General features: G+C 44.3%; 1 protein-coding gene across 4 annotated transcripts in view; it reads left to right on the top strand.

Moving 5' to 3' along the window:
- The window catches only part of arid1b (AT-rich interactive domain 1B), a 462315-nt gene that overhangs the window by 348038 nt on the left and 92282 nt on the right, over window positions 1-21995 (top strand). For all 4 annotated transcript variants that reach the window (XM_078404705.1, XM_078404704.1, XM_078404702.1 and 1 more), the window contains one exon: window positions 20921-21066. In XM_078404705.1, the coding sequence (XP_078260831.1) occupies window positions 20921-21066 (146 nt within the window). The remainder of the gene's footprint in view (window positions 1-20920; window positions 21067-21995) is intronic.

Genomic DNA, 21995 nt, shown 5'->3' with positions numbered 1-21995 from the left:
AATGCCCCGACTGATGAAGGCAGGCATACCTTCGACCTTCTTTACCACTCTACTTGTGTTGCCACTTTGAGGGAGCGATGCGCTTTGATCGCAAGATCCCTCTTTATAACCAGATTGATTCCTGGGATGGCAGGACTTTCATATGAAGAAAGACTGGATAGACTCGGCTTGTACTCGCTGGAATTTAGAAGATTGAGGGGGGATCTTATAGAAACTTACAAAATTCTTAAGGGGTTGGACAGGCTAGATGCAGGAAGATTGTTCCCGATGTTGGGGAAGTCCAGAACAAGGGGTCACAGTTTAAGGATAAGGGGGAAGTCTTTTAGGACCGAGATGAGAAAGTTTTTTTTCACACAGAGAGTGGTGAATCTGTGGAATTCTCTGCCACAGAAGGTAGTTGAGGCCAGTTCATTGGCTATATTTAAGAGGGAGTTAGATGTGGCCCTTGTGGCTAAAGGGATCAGGGGGTATGGAGAGAAGGCAGGTACGGGATACTGAGTTGGATGATCAGCCATGATCATATTGAATGGCGGTGCAGGCTCGAAGGGCCGAATGGCCTACTCCTGCACCTATTTTCTACGTTTCTATATCAATGCTGTTAAAGGTCTTGCCATTAACTGAATACTTTTCCCTCACATTCAACCTCCCAAAGTGCAACACGTCATACTTGCTCAGATTAAAGTAAATCTGCTATATCTAAAACTGATCTAGGCTTTTCTCACTGTCTGCAACTCCACCAATTTTAAATAACAGAGGTGTAGGAAAGAACTGCAGATGCTGGTTTAAATCAACGATGGACACAAAATGCTGGAGTAACTCAGCGGGACAGGCAGCCACTCTGGAGAGAAGGAATGGGTGACATTTCGGGTCGAGACCCTTCTTCAGACTGATGTCAGGGGAGTTAAGTAACAGAGGTTCCAGCACAGATGCTTGTGAAACACCACTGGTCACTAGCTCCTGCCAGAATATAAAACTTCAAGGTCACTTTATTGTCACATGTACCAGTTAAGGTACAGTGAAATTCGATTTTCCATTACTACCCTCTGTCTTCAATGGGTAAGCCAGTTCTGAGTGTAAATGATCAAATCACTGTGGGTCCCACGTATCTTCATCTCCTGGATCAGCCTACAATGAGGGACTTTATCAAATGCCTTACTAAAATCCCTGTAGGTTACATCCACTGCTCTATCTTCATCGATCACCTTTGGTACCTAACTCATTAGAGGAATGTGGGCCAAATGCTGGCAAGTGTGACTGGCGTAGATGGGGCATCTTGGTCAGCATCGACTAGTTGGACCAAACAGCCTGGTTCCAGGCTGTAGAGTACTATTTCACCAAAGTCCAGTCTTAACCTTATTCATAACTATCTTAAAACTTAGAGTTGTGATCATTGATCCCAAAATGGTCTTCCACACCTAGATAAGTCAGGCGTCTTTGAAAAAGTTCACCACATTCGACCCGTCCATTGTCTTTAAGTTGGCAGCTTGCTCCTCGGAGATCCACAAATGAATAAACAGAAATTCTCGTCAACTTAAGATTTGGAAGTCTTGCGACATTGTCTTCAGTCTCCACCACAAACTCTGTTTCATCGAACATCGAACATTACAACACAGGAACCGTTTGGCCCTCAATGTTTGTGCTGAACATGATGTCAAGTTAAATTCATCTCATCTGCCTGCACATGATCCATATTCCACTATTCACTGCATTTCCATGTGCCTATCATAAAAACGCCTCTTAAACACCACTATCGTATCTTCCTGGCAATTTGTTCCAGGCTCCCTTTACTCTCTGTGTACAAAAATCTGCCCCTGTACATCTCCATTAAACTTTCCCCTCCTCACCTTTATAGCTATCCCCTCTATAGTTTAGTTTAGTTTAGAGATACAGCACCCTTTCGGCCCACCGGGTCCGCGCCAACCAACGATCCCCGCACATTAACACTATCCTACACCCACTAGGGACAATTTTTACATTTACCAAGCCAACATACCTGTACGTCTTTGGACTGTGGGAGGAAACCGAAGATCTTGGAGAAAACCCACGCAGGTCACGGGGAGAACATACAAACTCCGTATAGACGGCACACGTAGTCGGGGTCGAACCCAGGTCTCCGGCGCTGCATTCGCTGTAAGGCAAAAAAAAACTCTACTGCTGCGCCCAATCTATTGTGTTAGAGATTTGGGGGGAAAGGTTCTGACTGTCTACCCTATCTAGGCCTTGCATAATTTTATATAATTCTATCAAGTGTCCCCTCAACTTCTGACGTTCCAGAGAAAACAATCCAAGTATATGCACCCTCTCCCTGTACCTGAAGCCCTCTAATCCAGGCAGCATTCTGGTAAACCTCCTCTGCAAAGCCTCCACATCTTTGCTGGAATGTGACCAGAGGTTCGCACAGAACTCTAAACGCGGCCAAACCAAAGGCCTATAGAGCTTCATCAGGACCTCCTGACTCTGAAACTCAATGCTCCTAGCTCCATCTGTCATTTCTCTGCCCATTTCTGCGGCTGGTTTATATGCCGCTGCATCTTCTCAATTCCCTTGTCACAGATTCCATTCCTCTCCCCTGTATTTGACCAACCTTTTGGACGCCTGTGTTAAATGCATGGTTTGGTGTTTGGATTTTGTTTGTTAATAGACACAAAATGCTGGAGAAACTCAATGGGACAGGCAGCATCCCTGGATAGAAGGAATGGGTGACGTTTCGGGTCGAGACCTTTCTTCAGACTGTGAAGGATCTTGGATCGTTATAATATATTAGAGGTGTGCCAATGCGGGTTCTGTGGAGCGTACGTTCCTTACAACATCACACTGGGAGCCGGCAGCATGGCCAGCTTTGCTTGTAACGTGCCAACCTTTAAATGTTGATTTCTCATTGCATTAACAATGACAACCGTTCATAGGTATTCTGTTTTCGAGGATGTTCCATTGCTATTGAAAATGCATGTATTGGCCAGTGTTTGAATTTAAAGTTCTTGAAACTATTTTTCCTAAACTTGATGTTCCTGAAGTCGCTCATGTGGTGGGATTCCACCAATCACTCGCTATTGTACCAGCGAGAAACACACACAAGTACCAGGAAACCAGAAGCCTGTTAATCTATAATGAAGACTCCTGACGAGTGGTGCAAGTACAAACCAAGTATGTTCACAATTAAGTGAACATAGAACATACACCGATCAGCCAAAACATTATGACCACTGACAGGCGAAGTAAACAACATTGATTACAATGGCACCTGTCAAGGGGTGGGATATATTAGGCCGCAAGTGGACAGTCAGTTCTTGAAGTTGATGTGTTGGATGCAGGAGAAATGGGCAGGAGTAAAGACCTGAGCGACTTTGACAAGGGCCAAATTGTTGGCCAGACGACTGGGTCAGAGCATCTCTGAAACGGCAAGGCTTGTGGGGTGCTCCCGGTCAGCAGTGGTGAGTACCTACCGACAGTGGTCCGAGTAGGGACAAACCACAAACCGGCAACAGACAGGGTGTTGGGCGCCCAAGGCTCATCGATGCGCGAGGGCAACGAAGGCTATCCCGTCTCGCCCGAACCGACAGAAGGTCGACTGTGGCACAAGTCACAGAAAATGTTAATGGTGGTCACGGGAGGAATGTGTCACAATACACAGTGCATCGCACCCTGCTGCGTATGGGGCTGCACACGGAGGACCAACAGCATATTAGGCAGGTGGTCATAATGTTTTGGCTCATCAGGTCATAATGTTTTGGCTGATTGGTGTATAACATAGAAAAGTACAGCAGTGGAACAGGCCATTTGGGTCACAGTGCCAGTGCGAATCATGATGCCAAGATAAACTAATCTCCTGGTGGTAGCTCCACACACCAACAGGTGTGCGAGAATGCGATGTGCCTCGCAAGTGGCTTGGACCACTGAAGGTCATTCCCCCCCCCCTACAGATTAGTCTCCTTTCTCTGGCTAAGAGGCTGAGTAAAGGACCCTGGTCAGAGGAGAGTTTGACAACCTCTCTGCCATCTTCCGCCAAACCACGGGTGAGTGGTGTTGGAGCTGTGCCTGAATTAGCTTAGCTTAGTTTATTATCGGCACATGTACCTGAGATACACGTGAAAAGCTTTTGTCGCTTGCTCTCCAGTCAAAGGAAGGACAATCCATGATTACAATCAAGCAGTCGACAGTGTACAGATAGAGGGTACAGCATTCAGTGCAAGATGAAGTCCAATTAAAGATAGTTCACGGGTCTCGAATGAGGTAGATGGGTGGTCAGGACTGCACTCTAGCTGGTGAGAGGATGGCTGTTGCCTGATAACAGCTGGAGAGAAACTGTGTCTGAATCTGCTTGAAACAGCCCCGACTGCTTTTCGGAGTAATACAGAAAACCTCTGAAAGCCAAAATTCTACAATTATAATAAAGAATTTGAAGTTTGCAGGCAGCAATTCCTCAATCGTACCTGAGGTACACTGTTCAGAGATTAGTCCTCTCTAAAATAACTTGGCAGTCACGTTGAGGTATAATTACGTTCGCAACAATCCCACGACGTCTATTTTGTGGTTTGTAGTATGGTTGAAAAACCTATTTCATTACTTAGTTTTCTGTCCCACAAGAATTTTTCATTTGATTGTCTGTTCATTTTCAGCAAAGACATCATATTGCAGAATGCCAAGGCTTCCTTCACAGTGAAGTCTTGCAGCAGCAGACTTTGGTGCTCCGCTCGCAAGTAACAGCACGAACATACAGTAAACAATTAAGAATAAGCATAAAACATTAAAACATTAAAAATACTTCATTACGGTTTAAACATGTGAGTAAAATAAACCAGAGCAAAAAGGGACGACAGACTTTTGGTTGTTGAGTAGAGCTACTACTTGCGGAAAAAAGCTGTTTTTACGTCTGGCTGTGGCTGCTTTGACAGTCCGGAGTCGCCTTTCAGGGGGAAGTGCTTCGAAGAGTTTGTGGCCAGGGTGAGAGGGGTCAGAGATGATCTTGCCCGCTCGCTTCCTGGCCCTTGCAGTGTACAGTTCGTCAACGGGGGGAAGGTTCTCAGCTGATCGAACGATGCGCTGCAGCCTCCGGATGTCGCAGACCTCCCAACCCTTCCGAATTAGGCGGAAAGATTCTGCTTTCTTATTTCATTTCCGCCATTCTGATTTCGCCTCACATTTGTCCGCAAAACACAGGGCTCGCCTCGCCCCGCCCCGCCGATTACCTCGCCGCTGGTCTCCCCTTGCTGCTGGCCCGGACTCGCCTTGCCGCTAGCCTCACCTAACCTCGCCGCTCGCCCGGCCTTGCCTTGTCGCTGGCCCGGCCTCGCCTCGCCCTGCCACTGGCCGCTGGCCCGGCCTCACCTCGCCTCTCGCCGCTGGCCTCACCTCGCCGCTCGCCCGGACTCGCTGCTAGCCTCACCTAACCTCGCCGCTCGCCCGGCCTTGCCTTGTCGCTGGCCCGGCCTCGCCTCGCCCTGCCACTGGCCGCTGGCCCGGCCTCTCCTCGCCTCTCGCCGCTGGCCTCACCTCGCCGCTCGCCCGGACTCGCCACTAGCCTCACCTAACCTCGCCGCTCGCCCGGCCTCGCCTTGTCGCTGGCCCAGCCTCACCTCGCCTCTCGCCGCTGGCCTCGCCCGGCCTCGCCTTGTCGCTGGCCCGGCCTCGCCTCTCGCCGCTGGCCTCGCCCGGCTTCGCCTTGTCACTGGCCTGGCCTCACCTCGCCTCTCGCCGGTGGCCTGGCCTCGCCCGGCCTCACCTTGCCACTGGCCTGGCCTGACCTCGCCTCTCGCCGGTGGCCTGGCCTCGCCGCTGGCCTATCCTCGCTGCGGAGCGTGAGGCCCGTTGATGTTGAGAGGGGATGGTGGGGGGGGGTTGGGGTGCGGGGGAGGGGGGCAGTGGAGTGGGAGGAGGGAGTGGGGGTCTGGGGGGTGGAGGAAGGGAGGGGGAGAGTGGGGGTGGGAGGGGTGGAGGAGTAGATTTGGGGGGAAAGGAAGGAGGGGTGGAGGGGAGGTGTGGGGGGAGTAGGGGGTGGGGTGGGGGGGAGTTGGGGGGAGGGGGGTGAGGAGTGGGGGGAGTAGGGTTGGGGGGGACATGGACCGTTGTGATTTGCTGTTGAAGACCACTGGAGCAAGTATGTCTTCAATTAAATTTTTTATGTGCAGTTTTTTTAATGATACTCTTTCTTCATAACTTAGTCATACAGTTTATGACCATTGTTCTTGATGTGTAAGGAAAAAGCAAAATAGAAAAAACAAAACAAAACAAATTTTTCTTTGTTGTAAAAAGTATGTTCAATAACCTTTCTATAAAAGTAGAATATACTCGTGATAGGCCTGACATTGTACATGTAGTACATGTAGTCCAAGAACTACAGACTGTTGGAAATAATAGTCGTTTTTCACACGTGAATGTAGCGCAACGCGTACGCGCATTTGGCGTGCATACTTTTTTTTGCTGAAAAGTTGCATTATGAATTTTGATGTAAAATTCTAGATTTTGGACATCAAAATTCTGAATTTGTAAAGTCAAAAGTTGGGAGGTCTGATGTCGTGCGTGGTGGCTGAGCCAAACCGGGGTACTGATTGAGAATGATCAGCAATGATCACATTGAATGGCGATGCTGGCTCGAAGGGCCGAATGGCCTCTTCCTGCACCTATTGTCTATTGTCTATTGAATCAATAATTTTGCTGTGTTGCTGCTGGAAGTGGAACTTGGAGCTGAGTTGCGGTCAGCCCACTTTTCTCTCTCTTATCTCATTGTTACAATTCTGAATTGGTTTGCTTGGTAGGAGGAGAGAACATGATGTAATAAGACATTCATCTAATATTTAACATTACTGGCACTTTTTTTATACTGTTTTAAGCGTTATTGTCAGCATTTACTGACCTTGCAGTGATTGCCACCATTGTAATTCATGGAATCGTAGAACGTTGTGGCACACAAGGACACTGGTCAGTCCTTTATATTCATGCCACGCCAGAATGCACTGGAGACGAGTACTCATTTTCAGCATTTGGTCCATTAATCTGATGGCTACGTTTCTACTTCCACCAATCTTTCAGGCAATGAGTTTCAAACGCCCAACATTCCCGAATGAAATAATTTTCTTCTCGAGTCATCCCTTACCCTTCTGGAGACACAAGGAACTGCAGATGCTGGAAAACGGAAAGTGCTGGAATAACTTGAGGATCAGGTAATGTCTGCGAATGGGATGGCTCGGCAATGTTTTGTGTCGAGTCCCTTCTTCAGACCCTTCGCCTGAAGAAGGACCCGACCTGAAACGTCAGAGCTCTTAAGGATAGCGGAGTCAGGGGGTATGGGGAGAAGGCAGGAACGGGGTACTGATTGAGAGTGATCAGCCATGATCACATTGAATGGTGGTGCTGGCTGGAATGGCCGAATGGCCTACTCCTGCACCTATTGTCTATTGTCACCTAACCATCCCCCCTAGAGATGCTGCCATACCCGCTGAGTCAATCCATCACTTTGTGTTTTCCCCCTAGCCTTCTACTTGCAGTAGTGCCCTCCGGTTAATGGACTTCTCTGTCAAGAGAAATGAATTCTCACTGTTCACCTACTAGAAACGCTTCAATTTAACGCTCCTTATCTTAATGGTTTCACCGTCTCCTTTGTTCTGAAGAAAATTGCCCAAATTTAGACAGTTGCTTCTCATAATAAAATTCTCCAACCCTGGCTAATATTACTTATGAATCTTTTCTGCGCCCTCAGTGGTGCTATCACACATTGCCTATAGCATTAATACCAGAATTGTACACGCTATTTCCAGCTGTGGCCCAACTGATGTATTATACAGTTCTAACATGATTTCCCTGCTTATACTTTCTGTCTCAGCTATAGTTTATCACCTTATCTGACGGTCCTGCTGCCTTCTGGGACTTGTGGGCATACTTTCCAACATTCCCAATTCCTATGCACTTCATGGTGTATCAGTTATTTGTGGGCTATTTGCAATGAACCACTGAACAATGTTTAATGTCATATATGCCAGGGTGCAGTGCAATTCCCTGTTCACATGAAGCTCTCAGAGTAAACAGTATGCATACAGCAATAATAAATATAATGACGAGTGCAAAATGGCAGAATGGTGCAAGATTGTAGTGCAATATCCAAATAGTGCAAAAGAATATTAAAGTACATTGCTGGAGTAACTCAGCAGGACAGGCAGCAGCTGTGGATAGAAGGAATGGGTGACGTTTCAGCTCGAGATCCTTCGTCAGACAGGTCTCGACACGAAACGTCACCCATTCCTTCTATCCACAGATGCTGCCTGTCTTGCTGAGTTGCTCCAGCATTTTGTGTCTATCTTCAGTGTAAACCAGCATCTGCAGTTCCTTCCTATAAAATATTAAAAGTACATTAATGGACTAATGGAAGGAGGTGGAGTGAAGAGTAAGAGTATATGGAGCAACTCTGGGAATGGGGTGTGAATGGGGTGATCGGTTCAGGAGTCGATTAGCAGCAGGGAAGAAACTGTTCCAAAATCTGGACATCAAAGCTGTAAAGCTCCTGCACTTTCTCCCAGAAAGTAGAAGAGAGGAAAGGGAATGTCCGAGTTTGCAGGCATCTCTTACGATACTTCCAAGCCTTCCTTATGCAACACATCATGAAGATTTGACATAAAATGCTGGAGTAACTCAGCGGGTCAGGCAGCATCTTTGGAGAGAAGGAATGGGCGACATTCCGGGTTGAGACCCTTCTTCAGACTGATGTCAGGGGAGTGGGCTGTACATAGATAAGGAAATGTATAAACGAAGAAGTGTAAGGTGTGAAAACAGGACAAAGGGAATGGAGATCAAGAAAAATGTCGAATAGATTATTGAGAGTTGGGAGAAGGTAACAGCAAAGCAAACGGAGATAAAATGTAGTCGGAGACAGTAAGACTGGTTGGAGAACTGGAAAGAGGGAAATCTTCAATTTAAACCAACGTCTGCAGTTCCTTCCTACACACATCATGAAGATGGACTGGATGAAAGGAAGTGATGGACCTGTGACTGCCTCTGCCGGCTCACCTCTGAAGATTCAGGCAGTCAACAGCAGAGCAGTTGCCATATCAGGCAGAGATGCATCCTGTTGGAATTCTTTCCATCGCGGATCTTTGGAAGTGCAGTTTAGAGATGCAGCAGGGAAACGGGGCCCTTCAGCCCACTGATTCTACACCAACTATCGACCACTCATTCACACTCGTTTTATGTCATCCCTCTTTCTCATCCACTCCTTGCACATTAGGGGCATTTTTTACAGAGGCCGATTAACCTACATGTGGGAGGAATCTGGAACAGCTGGAGGAGACCCATGCGGTCATGTGGAATGTGCAAACTTCTCTCAGACAGCACCAGAGATCGGGATGGAACCCAGGTCTCTGGCGCTGTGAGGCAGCAGGTCTACCAGCTGTGCCACTCTGCCGCCCAAACCGTTTGAGTGAATTCTTATGGACACGCCAAATCTTCTCGAGTCCTTAAGAAAGTAAAAACGATGATGTACTTTGTTGATCTCCGTGTCAGTGTGAAGGGAGCAGGTCAAGTTGCTGGTACATGAATCAGAATCAGAATCGCCTTTATTGCCATCCACAAAACATGTCTTTTGGATGAAATTCCTTTACCCACAGCAATAGAAATAAAGCAATAACACACACACAATCACAAAACCAACACAAAACAAAGAAACATCCATCACAGTGAGTCTCCTCCAGTCACCTCCTCACTGTGACGGAAGGCCAGAATGTCTTTCTCTTCCCTCCCGCGGTCAGGTTGTTGAAATTGCCACGTCGGGGCTCCCGAAATTGATGCCCCCGCCAGGCGGAGAAAATCCCGCGGCCTATTCCAGGCCGCGCCGGACGGTGAAAGGTCCGCGGCGGGCCGACCCAAGCCCCGCGATTCGGGGCGGGCGAAGACGCTGCCGCTGCCGGAGCTCCCGATGTCGGCCCCCACCCAGGGACCCGCGAGCTTCCAGCTTACATCGATGAGAGCAGAGTTGAATTCATTCCCTCCCTCCTTTAGGACAACAACCAACTCTTGTGTCTCGTTGGTGTTAAGAACCAGATTATTGTCCTTAACACCATGACACTAAATTCTCAATCTCCTTGCTGTACTTTGTGTTACCGCTGTTGTAGATCTGACAGACACAGTGGTTTCTGAAGCCAGTTGAAGATGGAGTCCCCAAGACCAACATCCAACACATATTGGGATAATTTTATTCAGTGTTACGATGTTGAGGCTGAGCTGTAGTCGATGAATAGCATCCTGACAGATGTATTCTTATTGTCAAGGTGATCCAGAACTGAATGTATGCAAGAGAGCTGACGTCCTCCGTAAATCTCTTTTTCCAGTCTGCAACTTGCCAGGGGTCTAGCTGTCTGGAAGATGGTCACAAGTCTGGGCGATTACCAGTCTTTCAAAGCACCTGATTATGGTTGATGTTAGAGCGACTGGGACAGGTCACTTTATTTTCCGTAGGGACTGGAATGATGGTGTTTTTCTTGAAGCAGATGAGGACAAAAGACTGTTGAAGTGAGACGTTGAAAGTGTAAGTGAGGACTGGCCAGTTTATTGGCGTACAATTGCAGAACCCGCCCTGTGACTTCACCCGAGCCGGTCACTTTCCAAGAGTTTGCACACGCGGTGGGGCTCCAAGTCAGTCTCGAGCAAGGCCGTCAGCTCCATGATGTTAGGCCGCAGGGCGACCGGAGATACGATCCGGATAACAATCGCATCTCCGGCAAGGTAAGACATTGGAAAAAGGTTTCCCCCGACCCCAAGAGTTTACACACTCGTAAAACAGATCTGACTTCTGCATGTATGAGTCATCCGGGAGTCGCCTAGCTGAATCTCCAAATCGAACACAATTTGCCACCTTTGTGCCCAACTGAGCAATCAATTGATATATTTTTGTAGCCGAGAATTGTTTTTTCACACACTGTGGAATTATGGTTAGTCAACTGGAATCTGGTGAGAAGATAATGTGTAGGAAGGGATTGCAGATGTTGGTTTGCACTGAGGATAGACACAAAATGCTGGAGTAACTCAGCAGGATCGGCAGCATCTTTGTATAGAAGGAATGGGTGACGTTTCAGGACGAGACCATCTGAAGAAGGGTCTCGACCTGAAACGTCACCTATTCCTTCTATCCAGAGACTCTGCCTGTCCTGCAGAAGCATAGATTAGTAAGGGTGCCAGGGGCTATGGGGATAAGATAGGAGAATGCGATCAAGAAGAAAAGATACATCAGACTCTGTCCTGTCCTGCTAAGTTACTCCAGCATTTTGTGTCTATCTTTGATGATGAGATCAACTGCATTTGATAGGTGTTTCATGGATAATCAGTACTTTTCCACTGTTATTGTATCCCCTCCAACAGCCTCTTCACCCTCCTGCCTTCAGGGAGAAGGTTTCGCAGCCTGAGGTCAAGCACCACCCGACTAAAGAACAGTTTTTTCCACCAGGCTGTCAGGATGCTGAACTCTCTCCCCTCCCTTCCTCCTCTCTCCCCTGCCCCTATTGGACCTGGACTTTAACACCCCACACACACGCACATCCAGCACCAGACACTTTAAAAAAAAATTTTTTAACGCATTTGAAGTGACTATATTTTATATTTTATGTTGATTGTTGTTTGCTGTGCCTTTTTAATTTTAACTTAGTTTTATGCACTTTGTTCCTCGGGATTGTGGGAAACGGTATTTCGATTTTCTGTCTGTGTAAACTGGCTGAGGATTGACAATAAAATTGACTTTGACTTTGACTTTGACTTATCTGAAAATAAGTGGAGACGTTCCCACTCTCAACAGATCAGAGTCAACAATGTGTATTTAAGTGTGTATGCAAAGAAATATCCAAATGCTTCATTTTCCAGAAGCTTCAACGATACAAGGAGTTGTCAATTTATAATTATAGGTATTCTCACATGCTTTCTATTGAACGTACATAGGAAAACCTGAGCGATTACTTTTGTTGTTCCTTCCATATTTCACGTAGCAATTTGCTTTTGTTCGAATCAGAAAGCATTTAATGTTAATGATTTTTTAACACCTTGATGCACAGTATTGCCACATTTAACAAGATTAGATGCAAAATGCCTAACATGGGCCTCTCTGCAGATAAAATGTGTGGGAAGGAACAGATTTATACCAAAGTTCGACACAAAATGACCAACATTAGTAACCCCAATTATGCTTGCCCTGTAAGATGATGAGCGTAGATTAGTAGGGGTGCCAGGGGCTATGGGGATAAGACAGGAGAATGCGATTAAGAAGAAAAGATACATCAGCCTTGATTCTATGGTGGAGTAGACTTGATGGGCCGAATGGCCTAATTCTGTTCCTATAACTTATGAACTTATGAAAATGCTGGAGTAACTCAGCGGGTCAGGCAGCATCACTGGTGAAAAGGAATAGGTGACGTTTTGGGTCGAGACCCTTCTTCTGACTGAAGTCTTAAGAAAGGTCTCAACTTGAAACGTTACCTATTCCTTTTTACAGAGATGCTGCCTGACCCACTTGGTTACTCCAGCATTTTGTGTCTATCCTCTGCAGATACAGAGCAGCAGAGGCTTAAGACTTAAAGGGCCTGTCCCAGTTAGGTGATTTTAAGGTGACTAGGCTGTCGCTGAACGTTTGCCGGGGTGTCGCGCGCGGGCGTGATCGTGAGGAGTCTTCAATGAATCGTAGCGGATCTCGGCGTGTCGCGGAAAAATTTACCTGCTAGAAATCTCTTGGCGACAGCTGGCTTGTCGCCAGGTATCGTAGCTTATTGCGGGCGCTGTCTGTCGCACGCTGTCCCCAGGTTTGCTAGGTTGTCGCAGATGCATTTAGAAGCACGTAATATTAAATTAAGAAAAGGAATTTGAAGATACCAGAAGATAGTTTTGTTTAACCAATTTATTTACCGTCAGGAAATTTGACAGGTAGATTGGAGGCGACAGTTTGACGGTCAGGTAAGCGTGGGAATTTCACGATGTTTCCGAAGACGGTGTAATCTCTTAGCCAGGTGCTAGTTTCACAAAAAAAGTGACTTGTATCGACCTGACTCGGCATTGTCGTGGTCATTGTCGTGGTCACTGTCGTGGTCATTGTCGTGGTCATTGTCGTGGTCACTGTCGTGGTCATTGTCGTGGTCATTGTCGTGGTCACTGTCGTGGTCATTGTCGTGGTCATTGTCGTGGTCACTGTCGTGGTCATTGTCGTGGTCATTGTCGTGGTCACTGTCGTGGTCATTGTCGTGGTCACTGTCGCGGTCATTGTCGCGGTCATTGTCGTGGTCATTGTCGTGGTCATTGTCGTGGTCATTGTCGTCGGGTAAAAGAAAATGTCGGCGATCTGCTACGACTTTGACAGTCGCCGGCAGTCGCCTTAAAAATCGCGTAACTGGGACAGGCCCTTTAGCTAAACTCGGCAAGGTCTTGTACATCTCTATTAAATTACATCACAATAATGTTGAGTGCTGTTTTCTTTCAAGTATATGATGATTAGCTTTATCTAAACTTTTCCGATAATGTACATGATTAGGATGTTTTTTCATCTTGATGTTCTTTACTCTTTTTTTCAGAGATAAATCATTTTACTTTAACTTTCTTATTTTCTGATTGTAACCTGGCAAACCAAGACATGGATGCCTTACACTTTATACATTCAAAAATAAATCTTAATTTAAGGTGCAGCATTAGGTGGCAATTATTTTTGGTAGTTCAGTTTTGTAATCTTGTTCATCTTATCCTAAAAGTGCAGCATCACAGACAAGTCCTGTTAAGATAAAACCCAACACGGTGGTTGCATCGGCCATTTTCTATGGAGTGGTCTGCTGGAGCAGCAGCATCTCAGCGGCGGAAGGGAAGAGACTCAACAAGCTGGTCAGGAAGGCCAGCTCTGTCCTGGGTTGCCCCCTCGACTCAGTGCAGGCGGTGGGAGAGAGGAGGATGATGGCAAAGCTAACATCACTGCTGGACAACGACTCCCACCCCATGCAGGACACTGTCACTGCACTGAGTAGCTCCTTCAGTGACAGACTCCTTCACCCCAAGTGCGTGAAGGAGAGATATAAGAGGTCCTGCCTTCCCGCTGCTGCGAGACTGCACAACCAGCACTGCTCCCAGCAGACGAGTCAACAATAACAGCTAAGAACACACAGAAAACTGATGACAATTTATGTATTTTTTTATTTATAATGAATGATCTCTTGCTATCCACTTTGCTGCTGTAACACTGTAAATTTGTAAAACACTGTAACACTCCAAAGACTTACAGGTCTGTAGGTTAATTGGCTGGGTAAAATGTTTTTAAAAAATTGTCCCTAGTGGGTGTAGGATAGTGTTAATGTGCGGGGATCATTGGGTGGCACGGACTTGGAGGGCCGAAAAAGCCTGTTTCCGGCTGTATATATATGATATGATATGATAAATTTCCCCGGTGTGGGACGAATAAAGGAATATATTATTATTATTAAAGAAGAACATTATTATTGTAGAAATTTAGTTTTGTTAGCAAATGATAATTGAGCACAGTGGTCACCCTGATATTTGGGTGTATCGATATCATAGAAGCAGATATGAAAAATTGGACCCTAAATATTGTTGTATAAGTTTAGCTCTGTGAATCAAAAACATGTTGCTACCTCACGATTCAAGGGTTTCTCTTGAGAATCGCTGAACAAGTAAAGAAGTGACCTCCGTATCAATCTGTTAGTGAGGAAGTAAACAAATGTTCACCGGGTTAATTGCCGGAACGGCAAGACTGAAGTGAATAGAGAGATTAGGTTGACTGGATTTGTGTTCACTGAAGTTTTGGGGAATGAGATGGAATCAGATTGAAACTCATGAAATTCTGACAGGGCTAGCCAGACTGGATATAAGAGGGATGGTTCTCGTGGCTGGGTTGTCCAGAATGAGGATTCACAGTCTCAGGAAATGAAGTATTTAGATCTGAGATGAGAACAACATTTCTTCACTCTGATGGTGATGAACCTATGTAGTTTACCACCACAGGTGGCTGAGTATTTTGAAGCAGATGGATCCATTTCTAGATTCAAAGACATAAAGGGATCTGGAACAAGAGCAGTAATATGCCTTTGAGGTGGATGATCGGCAAGATCATATAAAATGGTGGAGCAGGCTTGAAGGACTGAACGGTTTGCTCCTAATTTTCCATGTTTCATTGAGCTGAGTTATTCAATCAAAAAAGTGAAGCGACTATTATTGCCATCTTATGTTTCTTACTGTCTCTCATATCACAAAAACATATTAACAATGTGCTTTGAGAAAAATCTCATAAATATTCACTGATGGACTTTATGACAAATGACCATTACTGCAAATCACCTTTTTGAAAAGTGGACCGCCATAGATGCTTTCCTCTGGAAGGCGACTCCGGACTGTCAAAGCAGCCACAGCCAGACATAAAAACAGCTTTTTTTCCACGAGTGGTAGTTCTACTCAATAACCAAAGTCTGTAGTCTCTTTTTTGCTCTGGTTTATTTTCACCCACATGTTTAGACCGTAATGGTCTAAATTGTTTTGATGTGTTATGCTTTATTCTTAATTGTTAACTGTATGTGTTATTTGTGAGCGGAACACCAAGGCACATTCCTTGTATTTGCATACTTGGCCAAAAAACCTATTCATTCATTCATTCCTGTCGATTTGTGGGTATCATTGGAAGTTTTTTATTCACAGTATTAGCAAATGGTGAAATCAATTGGTTATGAATTAAGTAGGCCAATGGAAGCAGAATTATAGGGTAAAAAAATTAAATGTACTATCTTGTCACAAACGGTTGTGAAGTATCTAACTCTTCAGTAGCGAAATGGAGCCAGAATGATAATGCATTAAATGGTGTTCTTCACAGTTTTTACCCGTATCATTTATGTATGATCTAAAATAAAATAAAATTCATACCTTCTGTGGACTGTTGGGATACGAACTCTCGAGAAAATGTTGATAGAGTTAATATTAGAGATTTGTTTTCCTTCTTTTCAGCATTATTAAGACGGCATCTGTGATGATGCATTTGTCTGCGAAAGAAATAGATTTATAAATTACCTAATGATATATAAATAGAGTGTAAGATACAGAAGTAGGAATAGGCCATTTGACATACACCATTGCTCTGCAAATATGTGATCTTTTACCTTAATGCCACTTTCTCCTATTCATTCCATGTCCCTTAAATCCCTTAAGAGCCAAAAATCTTTCAATTCCTGTCATTCAGTAACTGAGAATCACAGTTGTCTTGCATGGGGAATTTTAAAGTTTCAGTGCCCACTGGTTGAAGGAATTTCTTCTCATCTCTGCTTTAAATCTTGCTTTTGAGACTCCCACCGCTCTTCTTGAAATCCCAGCACATTGTAACATTATCCCTGGCCTTGCAAGCCAGCATTTTTCCATATTCTACACCATCTACTTTGTCCTTGCTCATTCACCTAGCCTGTTTATATCTACTCAAAGTGCCTCTGAATCCTGCTCACAAACCACACTGCTACACACTTTTCTACTATCAGCAAACTTTGACATGTCACACTTAGTCCCCTCATCCAAATCATTCACACGGATTGTGAACAGATGGGCCCCACCACCAATATCGCCACCACCACTCACAACTGGAAATAACTTGTTTATTCCTATTCTATTTTCTGTCCTTTAACCGATTCGTAATCCATGCCATTATATAATGTCATTCTGTGGGTTTTACCTTTATTTAATAATCTCTTGTGCGATACTTTATCAAAGGCTTGAAAGACCAATAACTTTGATTCCACTGTTTCCGTCCTATGTGTCCTTCTGATTAAATCCTCAGTTAGAGTGAAAAGGGTGGTGGGTGTATGGAACGAGCTGCTGGAGGAGGTAATTGAAGCAAGTACTATCACAATGTTTAAAAAACATTTGGACATGTATATGGATAGGATTGGTTTAGAGGGGTAGGGGCCAAACGCAGGCCGGTGGGACTAGTGTATATGGGCCACATTGGTCGGTGTGGACAAGTTGGGCTGAAGGGCCTGTTTCCTCACAGTATAATTCTATGACAAGATAACTCTTAATTGATTTATCAAACTTGATTTCTTATTCATCAATCCACACAGACTTTGTTCTAAGTGTCCTGTACCAGAGGGCATTGTCAGATTTTCCCTTTTCCATTTGCATTATCCAAATTAAAGCTGTGTGGCGTGGGATACATGCCGTTTTGTGCTGGAGTGGTAGCTGACTGCTCTCCAACCCCCCCACCTTCCCATCCCTCCCCCATTCTGCCAGCTAGTCTGTAAGACATTCGAGCACTTTCCCTATTACTGATGTCAGACTAACATTCCTGGTTTCCTCTCCCTCGTTTCTTAAATACTGATATTCACCGCCTTACCTCTCATCTGTTTCAACAGTTCTGGTATATTCAACATTTTGCAAGGTGATGACAGGTGCGTCCTTTCCAACTCAGTTCATTAGATTCTAAACCTTTCAGTCCCCATCTTCAAATGGACACAAACACATTTTCTGGCATTTCTGTGCAGCATCTGAAGTGTGTCACATTTATTCCTTTGTTGCATTTGCTAGGATGTGGGTTTCCATATTCTGATTCCCCAAACAGAAAGCTCCATGTCTCAGGCTGGACATTTTTCTCCCTGGAAAAAAGGCATAACGGATGTGAGAAGGTGTCAAAAGTCTGCAAATGTCATGTGGATTATTAGATGAAGCTTTTGAGTTCCATTCGAGTAATTTTTCTGGTCCCTATGCTAGCTTGTATCAATTTGTATCAAGCTAATTTAATGCTATCAGTCAAAATCCACTTGTGCTTCTTGAGAATATCTTCCACTTTTGACAGAACCTGACTTAGATGATGCAAATGACATATTTTGTAGGGATTACCTAAATGTGATGAAGAGCTTTGTGTCGCAGGTCAAAAATAACATTTGGAAATGATGAATGATAATCACTTTGAAGTATCAAAGTTCAAGGAGAATGTCTTGGAATTATTTCTTCATGGTTCACCCCTTTGAAAATATTTCACCTGGGGAATACATTTTTGGACAAACATTATTTAAAAATTATTGAACCTACCTACCTACCTATATTTAGCAATTATTTGCTTGCCACTCGTTTGCAAGTGAAATTCTATCAATCGTAAACTTTTATATTGTGATTTTCCCCTGGGCTTAAAGACCTGGAGGTGAGGCGTTACTTATTGTGTGATTTACTGCATTGGAAGAATGTTGAGTGGTTCACAATTCACAATATGAAAGAAAGAACAATTTGATTGTGTATCAACCCCAGATGTCTCACACTAGTGAGAAGCCGTGAAAACAGCTAATATAACTTGCCTGTTGATTCTCATCACTTTTGTACAACCATTCAGTTTCTTTGATGGAAATAAGAAAAAAGTACTGAAATTATATTGAAAGAAAGCTCCGATGTTGGAGCAAAAATTAGTGACGATAATTTTACTACTTTGGTTTATGAACTACCATTCCAAAAAGGCAGAGATCTTAATGTGTTTTAGGTGAGTTGGAAGAAGACAAGTAAACACTCAAATAATGTGGACAATCACCATCTTCCTGGTGTTCTGTTCCATGGTGAATGGCTGGTGAAATGCACTCTGATCTATCCATATCTGCCTTCACCCCAGGCTCCAAACTGGATGGTGCACTGTTTCACTACTTACCATTTCACAAATGTTTTAGCACAAAACGAAATAAGTTTTATCTCGTGAGACTGATTCAAATTTGTAGATAGAAATAAATGGTTAATCTCAGTCATTCTTGTGACTCACAGCTTCCAGTGATAGAAAAAGAACTATGATCTTGGCCTTGTTCCATCTGAAGATTCTGACTGCTATGATACAAAAAGCTGGAGTAACTCAGCGGGCCAGACAGCATCTCTGGAGAAAAGGAATAGGTGACGTTCTGGGTCGAGACCCCTCTTCAGACATGCTGTCTGACCCGCTGAGTTACTCCAGCTTTTGCGCCTATCTTTGATTTAAACCAGCATCTGCAGTTCCTTCCTACACATTTTGTCTGCTATGTAGGAGAGTCAGTATAAATAAATTCATTTATTTTAAAGCAGAATGTTTCAACTGTAATTGGTAGTTTATCTCTCCAATTGCTATTCTCTATTTTGTGGCTTGAACAGTTCTCAGATTGTTTTTGCAAGGGATTGTTGCTAAACTTGATCTTGATCATGGCACCTTTTTTCATTTGCAACCCTTTGCACACAGTTTTCGGGGGGGGGGGGTCCCTGGGGATTGTGCTTCTTTCAGAGTTCAGGTATACTGAGGTCAATTGTAGCATTCCATCTGTTGTACTGTAAGAAACTAACTGCAGATGCTGGTACAAATTGAAGGTATTTATTTCACAAAATGCTGGAGTAACTCAGCAGGTCAGGCAGCATCTCAGGAGAGAAGGAATGGGTGACGTTTCGGGTCGAGGCCCTTCTTCAGTCTGAAGAAGGGCCACGACCCGAAACGTCACCCATTCCTCTCTCCTGAGATGCTGCCTGACCTGCTGAGTTACTCCAGCATTTTGTGAAACAAACACCTTCCATCTGTTGCACTAATGGACATACAGGAGTAATTTCATCACGTTCAGTTTAGTTTGGAGATACAGTATGGAAACAGACCATCGGCCCACCGAGTCCGCACCGACTAACAATCGCCCGCACACTCGTTCCATCATTCTCACTAGAGGCAATTTGCAGAAGGCAGTTAACATACAAACCTGCAGGTCTTTGGAATGTGGTAGTAAACCGGAACACCCGGACAAAATCCAGGTGGTCACAGGGAGAACTTACAAACTCTCTAAAGACAGCACCTGTGGTCGGGATCGTACGCGGGTCTCTGGCGCAGTAAGGCAGCAACTATACTGCCGCACCACTGTGCCGCTGGTACTAATGAAGCCAAGGACTCTCTGGGTTCTGTGACATTGGACATTGCCAGTTGGCCCACTTTAGCAGGATGCATGATTTAACAACATTTGTAATATTTAAGAAATGTAATGTCATGTTGGAGTTGGAACAGCAGTTTTCACGGTGCTTGAGGATTGATGTATCTTCAGAATAGGGTTGGAATGGATACTTTAAGTTACTTGAAAATTAAGATGCAGTAGCTTTTTCTGCAGAAAATAAAAGTGACAGCTCTCATGCATTAGTAACAACGTGAGTGTTAGGCAGCAACAAGCAGTGATTTACAAGAAACAGAAATTATAATTCTGCTGACTTGAAATTTCAGCAGGACATGGTTCTATACACCTTTGTTTCTTATGACGATTTTGCAACAAACTTCTCTTGATTCTAACTGTTAAACTTGGAGAGGTTTCTTCATTTCCTTTTGGGAACCCAGCAAAATGTGTTGATTATAATTTTCTAAAGGGTTATTGTCTATTTTAAAATCACAAATAAAGCTTGTACCAGTTGTCACCCATATTAGCCAATCCTGTTTTATTGATTTCAATAACTGACTGTAGAATTGGTGAGTTTGCAATGGTTCTGGTAATTCTGTGGTATGCTGACTGTAGAATTGGTGACATTTAGGTCATCAGTTTTCTATGTTCCTGAAAATATTTTCGCATTAATAACTATAATATATAAGCAAACATTAAAATTCAATATATCAGGACAACGATAGAAAATCAAACACACTGAGTTTGCAATGGTTCTGGTAATTCTGTGGTATAAATGTTCCTGGAAATTGGCAGTGGTATTGAGTGGTGTGTGACAGCTTAATGGATTCAGTGTGCTCTAACTAATGCCGTTCCAGTGTTGTGCTTGCTGTTGCTTAACATTTGACATGTTTTCATCCTTTCCCCTTATCCTTGCCCCTTTGGTGCTTTCACTCCAGCATCTGTCTCCAGACCTGGAGGCTTCTCCCACGATACTGATCACAGAGCATGCTACTTTGTGTCTCTTGTTTTACATTTGTGGTCTACCTGTGTCGGGTTTCTGCAAACAGCCATGTATACCGTCTTTTTCTTTCCAGGCAAACGGGATACACTGGCGTGAACCAAAGCGGAATGATGGGCTCGAGCTCTCCCTACAGCCAGCCAGTGAACAACACCTCGTTAATAATGAACTCTCAGACCACTACTTACAACATGGCATCTAATATGGTGAACAGCTCCTCAGGTAAAACCGCTTTTAAAATTGGAAGATTCCTATTTTTGAAAAGAACATCCGGGCCCTTTTGAGAAGCTGGGGAAGAGATTTGGTCTCTGCTACATTTGTTCGCAGGAGTTCTAAAAAATCGCTTGTACTGAAGAAATCCAATTACCATCAGAAAACTAAATCATGCATCCAATATATACAACAGGAAAAAAAATCTCCTCCCGTTGTTTAATTGAGGTGTAACTGATTAGATGATGAGCAGTCTTTTGTCTTATGTCAGTTTAGTGGCTTTAGAGAAGACTGATAAATCAACTGCAAACTCAAGGTTTTCCTGCAAATTAGAGATGAATATACAATGATGTGAAGAATCTGGTCACTGGTAAATTTGCCATCTTATTGCATATACAAACTATGTTGACATAACATAAAACGACAAATTGCCTCAGTTTTTTTCTGCAGTTTTGTAAACCACTTTCCCGAAGAAGGCTTTAATTTTGTGCTTGAAGTATAATTATATAGATATAATTGGCACCTTGCCCAAAGGTCAGATTTCTTGTAAATTCTGGCTGTAAATGTTGGCGTATCATTTTCCTGCAGCTAAGGCCGCCTCAAGCCCCAGCAGTCTTTATTGGGTGGTCATATGGGCATAAAACCTGGTGAACTATATTTTTCTCCATCTCTCGCTTGTGGCGTACAGATCAATCCGGGAATTTTTACAACTCCACATGTTTCAGCAGAATTAGGTTCTTCTGTATCCTTGCATTGGTCCCGATGTTTAGCCTCAAACTTCTTAACTTGCCTTTTTTTATAAGATACTGCAGTTGATATCTCAGAAATATACACGAATTTCCAATAGTTCTGCACCTCAAAAAGCCATGGAAGGAGCTCAAGATATGTGCTTCGTTTCTTAAGCCAACGGGGTGGCACGAGGGTGCAGCGGTAGAGTTGCT

Source organism: Rhinoraja longicauda, chromosome 9 (genome assembly GCF_053455715.1).
Source record: "Rhinoraja longicauda isolate Sanriku21f chromosome 9, sRhiLon1.1, whole genome shotgun sequence".
Taxonomy (NCBI): Eukaryota; Metazoa; Chordata; class Chondrichthyes; order Rajiformes; family Arhynchobatidae; genus Rhinoraja; species Rhinoraja longicauda.
This window is presented reverse-complemented; position numbering and strand designations above follow the sequence as displayed.